The sequence below is a fragment of the Hemiscyllium ocellatum genome, chromosome X (genome assembly GCF_020745735.1).
Source record: "Hemiscyllium ocellatum isolate sHemOce1 chromosome X, sHemOce1.pat.X.cur, whole genome shotgun sequence".
Lineage (NCBI taxonomy): Eukaryota > Metazoa > Chordata > Chondrichthyes > Orectolobiformes > Hemiscylliidae > Hemiscyllium > Hemiscyllium ocellatum.
In genome coordinates this window covers 4,263,873-4,279,025 of record NC_083453.1, presented here as the reverse complement: position 1 = coordinate 4,279,025, position 15,153 = coordinate 4,263,873, and the positions used below count along the sequence as shown (strand labels likewise).

Genomic DNA, 15,153 nt, shown 5'->3' with positions numbered 1-15,153 from the left:
GGGGAAAAGACAGGAGAGTGGACATGAGGATGATCAGATCAGTTATGGTCTCATTGAATGGCGGAGTACACTTGATGGACTGAATGGTCTCCTTCTGCTCCTACCTCTTATGGACTTAACTGGTCAGATGGCAATAAACGTGCCACCCCACTGCCATCAAGAAAATTGCCCCGATTGCCCTTCAGTCGGCTCACTAAGAGCTGGCAGCCAAACGAGGATCAGTATCTTGGCCCATCCCGGGCCTCCATACTGGAGACCTTGAGAGAGCGTCTGGATCTTGAAGTCTGCTGGGTGAGGCCCACTCCTCGGGGGATCCAGCTAAGAGAAGTTAATTATTTTTTATATTCTTTTCACGAAGTGGAAGTTGCAAGAAGCAGAGGCAAAGGCAGACTCTGCCTTTCAGAAGCCAACCACCTTTGCCCACTCTGTATGCCTCTGATTGCAACCCAGATTTGGACAATTGAAAGCCTCTGCCCACTGCAACCCAAGCTGGCAGGCAGGTCATTATGGTTTCCCAGTAGAGATTCTAGCCACCTTCTTTCTTGCCCTCTGGAGAGGCAGGTAATCAGGAAGGTGGCTTGCTGAAGTCCCTAAGTTGCCACTAACTGATGACGAAATGGCTTGAATAGCTCGTCAGTGAAGCAAGTCACCCAAGCATCTGCTCACCATCTCCAGGGCCCACTCACCAAATTCCCCTATTAACCAGCTCTCTCACCAGCTCCACTGAGGGGAAAACTGCCCCCACAGAGTTCTCTCAAAATGTTCTGCTCTCAGAGGGCTGTGAATCTTTGGTGCAGGAGTGAGGGTTTTTTTTATTCATTCAAAGGAGTCCCCAACTCATGGCGGAGGTTGGGGAGTGAACTGGATATTTCCTTATCTCTTGTTGCTGGCGCTGGAAAATGGTAACTTTGTACACTTTTCACTGTATTCCTGTACTCAAGGACACATGACAATAAAATCTAAATCTCGCAGCTGGCATCACATGCATTGAACATCAGCAGTGCAAACATCAATCAACAACAACTTTGCATTTATGTAGTGACCTTAATGTGGTAAAATGTCCCAAGGTCCCTCACAATACCAGATCAGAATTGGCCACTGAAGGGGACAATGTGGCAAGCCTTGGACAAAAAAATCTGATTGAAGATTTGTAGCTCGGGTGTCCGTTGTTGTGGTTCTGCTCGCCAAGCTGGAAGTTTTTGCTGCAAACGTTTCGTTCCCTGGCTAGGGAACATCATCAGTGCTATTGGAGCCTCCTGTGAAGCGCTGCTTTGATGTTTCTTCCGGTATTTATATTGGTTTGTTCTTGCCGCTTCCGGGTGTCAGTTTCAGCTGCAGTGATTTGTATCTGGGGTCCAGGTCGATGTGTCTGTTGATGGATGTTCTTGCCGTTTCCGGGTGTCAGTTTCAGCTGTAGTGGTTTGTATATGGTGTCCAGGTCAATGTGTCTGTTGATGGAGTTTGGGGATGAATGCCATGCTTCTAAGAATTCTCTGGCTGTTCTCTGTCTGGCTTGTCCCACATACAAATCACTGCAGCTGAAACTGAAACCCGGAAGCGGCAAGAACAAACCAATATAAATACCGGAAGAAACATCAAAGCAGCGCTTCACACGAGGCTCCAACAGCACTGATGATGTTCCCTAGCCAGGGAACGAAACGTTTGCAGCAAAAACTTCCAGCTCGGCGAGCAGAACCACAACAACTTGGACAAAAAGCTGGGTTTCAGGCAGTGACGAAAAGGAGGGAGAGGTGGCCAGGTTTACAGAGGGAATTCCAGAGTTTGGGGTCTAGGCAACTGAAATCTCGGCCAGCGATGATGAAACAATTCAAATCAAGGATGCAAAAGAAGCCACAGAAACATGGAAAACATGTGCAAGAGTAGGCCATGCAGCCCCTCATTCAGTGTGATCATGTCTGATCATCGAGCTCAGTACCCTAGTCCCGCCCTCTCCCCACACCCTTTGATCCCTTTAGCCACAAGAACTGTAACTAACTCCTTCTTGAAAAAACACACACACACACACACAATTTTGACCGTAGCCAGTTTCTGTGTAAATTCCACAGGCTCCCCACTCTCTGGATGAAGACATTTCTCCTCATCTCAGCCCTAAAACATTTACCCCTTATCCTTAAACCATGACCTCGGCTTCTGAACTCCTCCACTATTGGGAACATCCTCCCTGCATTGACCTTGCCTAATCTGGTTAGGTTTCAATGAGATTCCGCCCTCATTTCTCTAAAGTCCAGGGAGTATAGTCCTAATTGATCCAGTCTCTCTTCATACGTCAGTCCTGCCATCCCAGGAATCAGTCTGGGAAACCTTCACTAGCACTCCCGCCATCACCAGAACACCCTTCCTCAGATAAGGAGACCCAAACTGCACACAATACTCCAGGTGTGGTATCATCAAGGCCAATTCAAGAACTGCAGAGATCTTGGAAGGTTATAGGGCTGAAGGGGATGACTGAGATTGAGAGGGGCAAGGCCATGGAAGGATTGAAAAACAACAATGTGAAGTCAAAAAAACAAAATCGAGGAGAGGATGCCAATGAGCACTAGGCTAAAGGTTGAATAGGGTCTAAGGTGTAGGTACCCAGGTTGGATGAGCTCAGGAACGTGGAGGCTGGCAATCTTGTTTCAGCTTGGCTGAGGGGTCACAAGGGATAAAGTTCATCTGAGAAGCGAGTCAGGACAGGCACAAATGAATCATCTTGCTCTCGGTCAACTTAAATGTCAATAGGAAATCACACAGAATGCCAAACGTGGGAATGGTCATTGCTTGTTTGGCACTGTCATCCATGATGGATTGCAATCCTGTTTACGTGGCTTCGCACAGCAGCAATATCCGGACCTGGACTTGATGGAGAGAGGGGTGAAAGACACCACAGGCCAAATTCCTCACCCACCACTACCTTGGTGCCCATTAAAGGGGCAAGGCTTTTCACTTTACTGAGAACCCAACCCTGTACCTTTCAGATGTCCATTGCAATCATGCTGCTCAAAGACAGAGGATGCACGATGCTCACGAGTGGAGGAGGCACGATGCTCACCAGTGAAGGAGGCACAATGCTCACTAGTGAAAGAGGCACGATGCTCACCAGCGAAGGACGCACGATGCTCACCAGCGAAGGAGGCACGATGCTCACGAGTGGAGGAGGCACAATGCTCACTAGCAGAGGAGGCACAATGCTCACGAGCGGAGGAGGCACAATGCTTACTAGTGGAGGATGCACAATGCTCACCAGCGGAGGAGGCACGATGCTCACTAGCAGAGGATGCACGTCACTGAGGCAGACAGGCCAACCTCACGCCCTCCTTCAACTAAACAATCGCGTTAAGTCCAAAGGAAGACGAATGCTAATGCCTATTTGACTTCTAGCCCCTCCCCTAACACAAAAGCTGGCTCGCATCACTTTAAATTCATAAGCAATCCAATTTCTCGTCGAGCTGGCGGGTGACAGGTTGGGGGATACAGGGCATTGGGTTAAAGATCCAGGCATGAGTCACATACCCTTGCACTGGGCAGAGAGTTTAATCGGGCGTCGTGAGCTGAAACGGTCAGTGATAAAAAGAGATACTGAGACAGAATTTCACTCTGTCAGGATATTTGTGTGAAGAGACTGAACATTTCAGAGCTGTTGCTTCACATCATAGAGAATAAGTAGAATACTTTCGGGTCAATGGGCAATCTTTTTGTGTGCTCTGATTTGTGGAGGAGACTGACTTTAATCACATAAAGCTTCGTTGACTTTGACACTTGAAGCCTTGGCAGTTTTTTTTGTTAACCCTGTCCTGGACCAACTACTTTATCTTGATTTTCCTTCATTCCAGACACCCATCCATCCAAGATTTTTTTGTAATCTCTGGAGTGCTCGGCATTATTTTACAGCCTGGGAATGTAAAGGAAAAGGAGACCATCGCAGGATATCCTTATGGTTCAGATTATGAAGGACTTTGCTTTTTTTCTCTCTTGTGCTTTTGAAAGATGAGCAGGCCGACGGGAAACAAGTAGGGGAAGGGAAGTAAATCAAATGGTTCCTTCGAAAGGTCACAGGGGTTCTGCCAGAGCCCTCGGTAATTCATACTGCTTCCTCCTGTGCCCTTTCTCTCTCCGCCACTGTGTACCCCTTGGCACTTTCCTAATTCCATGCCACACGTCCCACCATCAACCCGCCAACTCTCAGTCCTCTGCTTGTGACCAGCTGACCCAGGCACTGAGCAGGCATTGAACCTGGCACCTTCCTGGGTTTCCTGGCCAGCCTTCACAGCATTGTACAGCCCAGGAGGAGGCCATTCATCCCATCAAACTGATGCCAGCTATCCAATTATTCTCCTTATACTTTGCCCATTGAGCTGTGAATGCTTTCGAAACACACAACAAACACACAACACAATAAATTTTATATCCAACCTGAATATCAGCAAGTCAAAGTGGAAAAAGTGCATTTTGGAAAGCAGAGAACATCTCATTTACACCTGGAGCCAACGAAATAAAAATATTTGATTTCGTCCATTTACACCCAAGACAACTGTGCACAGCCCCATCCTGTCCATGATCACTCTCAAATCTAACCTGATTATTTTGAAGACGCCGAAGTGACCTCATAAGAATTCCTACAGTTTCTCACAGATGGTGATAGGATTGTGCCAGGCAATTCTCTGACTAAGTTGCTATCAGACACAGTACCATAGGCTTGTTGAAAATGGACAAAACAGGTGTGAGGTGAGTCTGCATTTGAAAGCCAGAGAGAAGTCGCAATCATTGCAGTCCCACACACACACACACACTCACTTTTACTGACACAAGCACACACTCACTCGCACACATTCATACTCTCTCTCTCTCACACGCACTCACTGAAACAAACTCACTGACACACTCTCACCGACACACACTCACGGATACACACTTTCACTGACACACACTCTCACACACACATGCAGAGAGTCCCACACACAAGATGCCAACAGGGCTAAAGTCACTAACCTCGTACTCTGTAACAACATCTGCACTTTGCCAGGACCTTGCAGAACAAATGCTGGCACGCACAGCCCGGCCGCTGCTGCCCGCCCTTCATGCTGCCTGGTTGGCACTCATGCCAGCCTGCCGTGGAGATCGAAGCACCCTGGCCATATAAGCGGGAGAGACTGGCGGGTTCTGCTGTAAGTCTGAAAACTGCTCACTGCAGAGCAGGCACAGCACATGAAGTAACGGTTCGCTTGACTGGGAGGAGACTGCCTTCACTCTCTCTCTCACTCGCTCTCTCAATCTGTGGCTCTTCCAGCAATCAAGGACCACCCCCTCCCCGGCTCTCTGCAGCACTGACTGCAGATTCTGAGGCCTTGGGAAGGGTTGACAGCACACGAGCTATCTGTACAGCTGGATAAATGTCCAGAGTAATCTTCAGCCATTTCACAAGCCTGAACTGATATTCACCTCAGAGAAAACTCTTCACTGCAATGGACTGAGGCACAATTCCAGCAGACCTGCCTTTGTGGCGTATATGAGAGTGAGAGAGCTTGATGAAAACCAGTATCTGTACGAAATAGTCTAAAAATGGAAAGTGTGTTAAACAGATTCAACTTAACCCACTGAGGGGGTCATCCAGCAGGATTTTCATGATCCCCTGCTTATATTTTGTTTTAAGCAGCCAGGGCTATCACATACGTCTTGTTTTGCCTGTATGCCTTTCTGAAACCCAGGCTGTAATATTTCACTGACACCGCCAGAGTCTTAAAAAGCAAACTTGAGGGACATTTAAAGGCATACTCCTCTCTTCTTTTTTCCCCTTAGCCTGCAAATAAATAGTTATGGAGGTGGCTGGTTTTAGTTTTGGCTCTCAAGTTGAATAAAAAGTGCATTGATTGGGCGCTAAACCCATCGACAAAGTACTCAAAAGAGAATTTACTCAGTGCAAGAAGGTGAGTTGACCCATTGCAAGGTTGTGCAGGGTAGCTGTACCTGAACTTGGCAAACTGGGAACCACACTGAGTTCAAGCTTTCATCAGTTATATTGACAGGCAAAGCTAGCTGTACAAATAACCAAATAACAGAAGAGTTTAACTGTAAATTCATGCCCAGACCAGGTAAGGAAGGCCGTTTCCTTCCCTAAAGGAAATTAGTGAACCAAATGGGTTTTTCCAACAATTGATGATAATTACCATGGCCACTGTAATTATTAATTACATTACAAATTTGAACCATGCCCCAGAGAGTTAGACTGGATTACTCGTCCAATGCCATTACCACAATACCCTGACACACACACACACACACACACACACACCACTGAAAATGACTCTTATTTTTCATAATCTCTTGCCCAGGTTCAATTTTGCCCAGATTAGGTCCAGAGGAGATTCTACCGACTGCACTGGATTGGAGAGGCTCTCCATATAGTAGTTTTTCTTCTTTAACATCCAACAATGATCAGACCTCATGTATGTCAACTCAATGTAGATGTGCTTCATAGAATCCCTACACTGTGGGAGCAGGCCATTTGGCCCATTGAGTCCACATCACCCCTCCAAAGAGCATCCCACCTATATTTATAACCCCATCCTATCCCTGTAACCCTGCATTTTCCATGGCCAATTCACCTAGCCTGCATATCCCTGGACACTATGAGCAATTTAGCATGGCCAATCCACCCTAACCTGCACATCTTTGGACTGTGAGAGGAAACCAGAGCACCCAGAGGAAACCCACGTAGACACAGGGAGATTGTGTGGAGTTTGCAGAGTCACCTAAGAGTAGAAATGAACCCAGGTCCCTGGTGCTGTGAGGTAGCAGTGCTAACCACTGAACCACCATGCCACCCCATCAGTCTGGTTTGAGCTTTGAGTCATTTTCAGTGAAGTGTGTGAGTGCGTGCGTGTGTGTGCATGTGTGTGCGCACGTTGCGGGTGGGGGGGGAGGGTGGAGATCAGAGTATTGTGGTAATGGCATTGGACAAGCAATCCAGGCTAACTCTCTGGGGCATGGTTCAAATCTGTAATGTAATAAATAAAATCTGACATAGAAAGCTAGTCTCAGTGATGGAGTGGCCATGGTAACTATCATCAATTGTTGGAAAAACCCAACTGGTTTACAAATTTCTTTAAGGGAAGGAAAAGGCCTTCCTTACCTGGTCTGGACTACATGTGACTGCAGACCCACAGCCAATGCAGTTGACTCTTAACTGCCCTTGGAAATGGCCTACCAGCCACTCAGTTTGGGAACAATTAAGAATGGGGAACATGCCCACAACACCACTAAAGAATAAAAGTACTCATTATTCAAAATTCTAACTTTTGGTGATACATCCATTTTCAGCTGTATCAATATGTCAGCACCTAGTTTTCATTGTCTTTACCATTGCTGAAAAAGGGCATATTTTGTCAACGCTTTTCAGTTTGTAGGCCATACATCCCAAAGATTATCAGACCATACCAAGCAGCATATACATTTGGTTGTTCGCAACAAGCAATTCATAGACTGTAGACAGAATACAAAACCAGGTTTGCGGAACCCACAACACCAAATTCAACATAAGACATGATTCCATGATTGGACATTTGCTAAATTATTCCAAGTGTGTGAAGAATTAAGTTGGGCCCATTTTATGACTGTCAGTGGGGCTTCCACCATGGTGTACCTCTGTGTGTTGAAGGTGACATATCCAGCATGTACACGCACTGTGCTTCTTTCAACTCAACAAAATAAGTAACAGCCATTCTTTGATTCATTTCTCAAGGTTTAAAATTTAAACAAAGCCTGGAGGTTAACTGTCAGTAATCATTAACTGGTGCATTCCCTTCAGGAACATCTCAACCAGAATTCATTCACCAACCAATCAGCACCTTCCTTTCATACAATAGAAGGTTATTCTCCCCAACTCTGGTATTTCTTGCAAAGCATTCAGCTCAAGGCAAACAACATGGACAAAATGGTCCATGTTCAGCAATACTCAAGTTCTGTATGACCAAGTAATAATTTAAATTCTCTTTCGTGGAAAGAAAACAATTATGCTCTGTTACATGACCTGATTGCACAGGTTCATAAAGTTGTAGAATAGTACAGCACTTAAACAGACCATTCAGCCCATCCAGACTATGGCAGCTCTTTAGAACAGCAATCAAAGAAGGTGCCCATCGAGCTTGTACGCAGCATCCCATCAGGCATGCAATTCACATCTAATAGGTTTTCCCACATGGAACCTCTGGTTCTACCACCAGTTTCTCACTATTTACTCCCTCAAATCCCAACATACTTTCAACACTTTCAATAAATCTCATCTTGGCCTTATTAAGTTTTAGGACCAAGACCAACTCAGTCTTACATCAATGACCATGGAAAAGAAACTTGGTGGAAATTTGAGGTCTAACCCAACCAGGATGAATTCAGGCAGTTTCGCAGTGCAATTTCTCCACTGAACTCAAAACCTGAAACCTCGATCAAGATCAGCATTCCCTGGCTGGGTAGATGGGTGAAAGAAGAAAGCTGGTAAACAAAAACACAAAGGATGAATTGCAAATCCTAATCAACATGCATGACAGTCCTATGATCAACCACTGTAATACCGTTCTCAAAGTTAAAGGAAGGCAAAGTGTGATGTGCAATTTTCACTGAAATCAAAGAATCATATAATATAAAAGAGACCCTTCAGTCGATCGAGGGTATGTCATGACTCACCATCATCATTGATGATCCCTCACAGACGAGGATGACTCTCTTCCGCTTCAAGGTGACTCACTTAGGTCATACAGAACTTGAGCATTGCTGACTGATGCAGCTACCACAAGCTCTGTTACACTTGGGGCAGAAGGTGGTCACGGGAAGGGGTGAGTGGGGCACCACGCTCCTTTCACCCAGCTTCCACTTTTTTCCAAGAGCAAGTCTCGAGGCACTCGACGCCTTCCCGGGTGCTCCTCCTCCACTCTGAATGGTCTTGGGCCAGTGATTCCCAGGTGTCGGTGGGAATGCTGCACTTCCCCAGTAAGGCCTTGAGGGGGTCCCTGAAGCACATTCCTTGGGGCTCACCTGCTGTTTCAGAGCTGGCAGTAGAGCACCTGCTTGGGGACCCTCGTGTTGGTCAGGCAGACGACGTGCCGATCAAGAGCGGGTCAGTGCCTCAATGCTGGGGATGTTGGCCTGGTCAAGAACACTGGTGCTGGTGTATTCGCAGGATCTTGTGCGGGCAGGGTTGGTGGGACTGCTCCAGCACCTTGAGGTGCCTGCTGTAGACAGTCCATGTCTCAGAGCCATGTAGAAGGGCAGGAACCATCACAGGTCTGTAAACTACTCCATGTATGTTATGACTACACAGTGATACGATGCCTGTGTTGTTGTCAGTGTGGGCAACATTTGGTTATCCCGTGATTCAAGGATGACCTCTGCTCTGGGTCACCTGTTTCTGCTGTGGATCATCAAGTGACTGAAATTAAGTCTCCACCTCCAAATCTTTGGACATGCCTCATGAGGCAGTGGGATCCGCAGTGCAGAGTTTGCTTCCTCTCTTTTCCTCCTGTGCTGTTGTTGTGTCACGTCATTAAAAGGTTTTGGCTCAAAGTACAATGCAGCCTGATGGGCAAGTTACTGTCATTTTGAACGGTAGCAAGCTCTTCCCTTTAGTCTTCAGCTGTCTTTGCGTCGAAGCTGAGCACTCCATAGATACATAGCTTGCAGATGGCAGCACAGTGGCTCGGTAGTTAGTACTGCTGCCTCACTGGACGAGTGTCCCGGGTTCGGTTCCATCATAGGGCAACTGTGTGTGTGGAGTTTGCATTTTCTCCACGTGTCTGCATGGGTTTCCTCCGGGTGCTCCAGTTTCCTCCCACAGTCCAAAGATGTGCAGGTTAGGGTGGATTGGCCATGCTAAATTGCCCCATAGTGCCCAGGGATGTACAGGTTAGGGTAGATTGGCCATGCTAAATTGTCCCATTGTGTTCAGGGATATGCAGGTTAGGTGGAATGGCCACACTAAATTGTCCCATAGTGTCCAGGGATGTGCAGGTTAGAGTAGATTGGCTATGCTAAATTGTCCCATTGTGTTCAGGGATATGCAGGTTAGGTGGAATGGCCACACTAAATTGTCCCATAGTGTCCAGGGATGTGCAGGCTTGATGGATTGGCAATGGGAAATTGTTCCATAGTGTCCAGGGATGGCTGTTCTTTGAAGGGTCAGTGTGGACTCAATGGGCCAAATGGCCTGCTTCCACACTGTAGGGATTCTATGATTGCAGTGTCATTGTCCAGTCGGCAACAGATTGGCATGCCACACTCAATCAGACAAAAAAACCCACACTGTCCTTGAATATTGCCAAACCAAAACTGAGATATTGCCCAAACACACAAAATAGGAGCAGAAGTAGACCATTCAGTCCATCGAGACAGCACCCCAATCAAAATAATATTATGGCTGATCAGTTTGTGTTCCATCTAACCTTGATTAATCTTTGATTCCCTAATTAACAAGAATCGATCCAATGACCTGAGGCCTTTCTGACGCATAGATCTCCAAAGTTTAAGAGGGGGGAAAAAAAATTCTCTCTCCTCGAAGGATCACCCATAATTTTAAAACAGCTGCCCCTGTAAGTCTGGACTCTCCCACAAAAGGAATCATCCTTTCCATGCCCACCTTGTGCATTTCAATCAACCAATACCCAGTCAGCAAAGTACACCAGCTCCCAGGTATAGTGATCGAGCGGCTCTGAAATATGGTGACCTTTTCCAGACCTTGGCTATCACCTCACTCAAAACACCACCACTGACAAGGAGATCCAACACCGGATCAGCAAAGATCCCCCTCTCCCAACACATATAAATCTACGCTTGCATGAACTGGTAAGGCATTGCAATGAGACTGGTGACTCAGCCTTAAGTAGAAGAAACGTGGAAATCAGCCAGGTTTCCTGTTGTGTGTTGTGGTGTAGTGTCTCCTGCTGTAAAACGTGTGACTTTTTTTTGTCTAGGGAATGCTTGCATTCCTTTTCATGGAAATGTCTTCGAGAAGGTTCACTTGGCTGATCCCGGGTATAGAGGGACTGTCTTAGGAGAAGAGGCTTAGTAGGTTGAGCCTGTACTCGTTGGAGTTTAGAAGAATGAGAATACACGGTTATTGAAACATACAAGTCACTAGTTGGACCACAACTAGAATACTGTGAGCAGTTTGAGGTCCCTTATCTAAGGAATCACAGAATCCCGACAGTGTGGAAGCAGGTCATTCAGCCCATCAAGTATACACCAACCCTCTGAAGAGCATTCCACCCAGACCCACGCCCTCATCCTAACCCTGTAATCCTACATTTCCCATGGTGAATCCACGTAACCTATACACCCCTGGATACGACGGGCAATCTAGCAAGGCCAATCCACCCCAACCTGCACATTTCTGGATTGTGGCAAGAAACCGCAGCACCCGGAGGAAACCCACGCAGACATGGGGAGAATGTACAAACTCCACACAGACAGTAACCTAAGGGTGGAATCGAACCAGGGCCCTTGGTGCTATGAGGTGGCAGTACTAACCACTGAGCCAGCATGCTGCCCAGAAAGACAGACTGACATTGGAGGCAGACCAGAGAAGGTACACTCGGCTGATCCCGGGTATGGAGGGACTGTCCCATGAGGAGAGGTTGAGGAGGTTGGGCCTGGACTCATTGGGGTTTAGAAGAATGAGAGGTGATCTTATTGAAACATCCAAGAATCCCTGGGGGACTTGACAGGGGGGATGTGGAGAGGTTGTTTCCCCTTGTGGGAGAGAGTCTAGGACCAGAGGGTACAATCCCAGAATAAGGGGTCACCCATTGCAGGCAGAGATGAGGAGGAATTTCTTCTCTCAGAGGGGAGTGAGTCTGTGGAATTCTTTACAACAGAGGGCTGTCGGAGCTGGGTCAGTGAGTATATTCAAGGCTGAGACAGAGGGATGTTTAATCAGGAAGGGGAATGGAGGGGTGATGGGGAAAAGGCAGGAGAGTGGAGTTGGGAATTTTCAGATCAGCCGTGACCTCATTGAATGACAAAGTACACTCAATGGGCTGAATGGCCTACTGCTGCTCCTACATCTTACGGTTGTTCTAATCGCTGACCAATTAGATTCCCACATTAAGAATACATGGTTATTGTGGGATTGGAGGGCTTTTGTCATCAATGAGTCAAGAGAGAGGAATGTGGGACAAAATATATTTTAGAGTGAAAAATACTGCCCCTTCAACTGATTACCTTTGTCTCTTTATAGCTTTTACCAGGTTTACAGATGAAGATATACACATCACCTTTTGTATAAACTGTACAAGCTTTCCCATTGAAAATATACACTATCTATTTGTCTCCTTTGGAAGTGTTTATGACTCATTTCCCTTTAGAATGTCAGACAGGAACAAGAGGTGACCAATCAGCCCCTTAAACCCATTCTGCTACTCAATTTGAGTTTGAGCGATCAGTATACTGATACCATCTGTTAGTCTTGGCACCCTAACCCTCAATGCCCTCATCAATCCCTTCACTCAAAAATAAACATTCAGTTTCAAAGTTTGCAACTAACCACAACTCTCCAATCAGCCACCACAGCATTTTTGTGGGGGTGGGGTTTAGCACATTCCAAATTCCCACTCCCCTTTGTGTGAGTAAGTGCTTCCTGACATCGCCTCTTAATAGAGTAATTGGAAAGTTAACGTTAAGCCTCCTGGAGCTAGACTCTCCCATCACTGAAAATCACATTGTTCAGTCTGCCTCTCGAATTCTCAAATCACTTTGAACTATTGAAATCGAGTGGTCTCTTAATCCCTTCGATTTGTAGGGGGTGCCATGTCTAAAACATCCTTGCGTAAGTCCCATCTATCGTTTTGGGTGAAATGTTAGCAGAGAAAGATTGCCAGCAGCAACTTGCATTTACGTAGCATCTTTCACACGGGAACAATGTGGCAATAGTCAGAGGATTGTTACCAGACAAAATTTAACACTGAACATAAAGAGATATGATGACAAATGATCAAAATCTCAAAGAGGTAACCTCTAATTAATATCTTTTGAGTGGAGAGGGATAGAGACGTTGGGGAGGAAATTCTAGAGTTTGAGGCCTGGACAGCTAAAGGCATGGTCACCAAAGGTGGAGCAAGGGATGCACAAGAGACCAGAATCGAAAGTGGGTGGAAATCCTGAAGGGTTGTGGAGCTGGAGGAGGTTACAGAGATGCAAAATATGTACAGCACAGAAACAGGCTGTTCACCTGACAGATTCATGTCAGCATTTATGCGTCTCTTTTTTAAAATCCTTTTCATGTGATGTGGGCATCACTGGCTAGGCCAGCATTTATTCCCCGTCCCTATTTTCCCAGAGGGTAGTGAAGAGTCAATCACACTGCTGAGAGTCTAGAGTCGCATGTAGGCCAGGCCAGGTAAAGATGGCAGTTTCCTTCTCTAAAGGACATTAGTGAACCAGATGGGTTTTTCCAACAATTGCTGAGACTAACTTTATATTCCATATTTATTTATTAAATTTAAATACTACCAGCTATCAACGTGGGATTTGAACCTATGACCGCAAAATATTAGGTTGTGTATCTGGATTACTAGTCCAGTGGCATTAGCAGTACACCTCCTTCCTCCCTTTACTCAGAACGTTCCATTTCTTTCTCCCTAGTGTCTTTATTGAAAATGCATCAACATGATTCTCAAGCACTCCCTCTGGCTGTGATTTCCACATTTTCCCAACTTTCTGACGAGAGAGATTTCTCTTGAATTCCTCACTAAACATAAAGCCATAAGAAATAGCAATTGGAATAGGCCATTCAGTCCCTCAGAGCTGAAAATGTGTTGCTGGAAAAGCGCAGGTCAGGCAGCATTCAAGGAACAGGAAATTTGACGTTTCGGGCATAAGCCCTTCTTCAGGAATGAGGAGAGTGTGTCCAGCAGGCTAAGATAAAAGGTAGGGAGGAGGGACTTGGGGGAGGGGCGATGGAGATGTGATAGGTGGAAGGAGGTCAAGGTGAGGGTGATAGGCCGGAGTGGGGTGGGGGCGGAGAGGTCAGGAAGAAGATTGCAGGTTAGGAGGGCGGTGCTGAGTTCGAGGGAATCGACTGAGACAAGGTGGGGGGAGGGGAAATGAGGAAACTGGAGAAATCTGAGTTCATCCCTTGTGGTTGGAGGGTTCCCAGGTGGAAGATGAGGCGCTCCTCCTCCAACCGTCGTGTTGTTATGGTCTGGCGATGGAGGAGTCCAAGGACCTGCATGTCCTTGGTGGAGTGGACCCCACCACCAGGGATATATTTCCCTCCCCTCCCCTATCAGCGTTCCGAAAAGACCACTCCCTCCGTGACTCCCTCGTCAGGTCCACACCCCCCACCAACCCAACCTCCACTCCCGGCACCTTCCCCTGCAACCGCAAGAAATGCAAAACTCGCGCCCACACCTCCCCCCTTACTTCTCTCCAAAGCCCCAAGGGATCCTTCCATATCCGCCACAAATTCACCTGCACCTCCGCACACATCATTTACTGCATCCGCTGCATCTGATGTGGCCTCCTCTATTTTGGGGAGACAGGCCGCCTACTTGCGGAACATTTCAGCGAACACCTCTGGGACGCCCGGACCAACCAACCCAACCACCCCGTGGCTCAACACTTTAACTCCCCCTTCCACTCCACCAAGGACATGCAGGTCCTTGGACTCCTCCATCGCCAGAACATAGCAACATGACGGTTGGAGGAAGAGCGCCTCATCTTCCGCCTGGGAACCCTCCAACCACAAGGGATGAACTCAGATTTCTCCAGTTTCCTCATTTCCCCTCCCCCCACCTTATCTTTCCCCTCGAACTCAGCACCGCCTTCCTAACCTGCAATCTTCTTCCTGACCTCTCCGCCGCCACCCCACTCAGGCCTATCACCCTCACCTTGACCTCCTTCCACCTATCGCATCTCCATCGCCCCTCCTCCCTACCTTTTATCTTAGCCTGCTGGACACACTTACTTCATTCCTGAAGAAGGGCTTATGCCCGAAATGTCGAATTTCCTGTTCCTTGGATGCTCCCTGACCTGCTGCGCTTTTCCAGCAACACATTTTCAGCTCTGATCTCCAGCATCTGCAGACCTCACTTTCTCCTCAAAGATTCAGTCCATCAGGCCTACTCCACCATTCAACAGCATCATAACTGATCCAACCTTCCTCACGTACAT

General features: G+C 47.0%; 1 protein-coding gene across 2 annotated transcripts in view; it reads right to left on the bottom strand.

Annotated features, from left to right (window-relative positions):
- The window catches only part of LOC132805792 (rho guanine nucleotide exchange factor 25-like), a 384,213-nt gene that overhangs the window by 242,311 nt on the left and 126,749 nt on the right, over positions 1–15,153 (bottom strand). Inside the window, exon 1 of one of the 2 annotated variants that reach the window (XM_060821056.1) lies at positions 4,990–5,218. The exons of the other annotated variant lie outside the window; for it this stretch is intronic. Coding sequence (XP_060677039.1) covers positions 4,990–5,080 — 91 coding nt within the window. The 5' untranslated portion in view covers positions 5,081–5,218. Of the gene's footprint in view, positions 1–4,989; positions 5,219–15,153 lie in introns of those variants that run through there. 2 annotated transcript variants of the gene reach the window in all.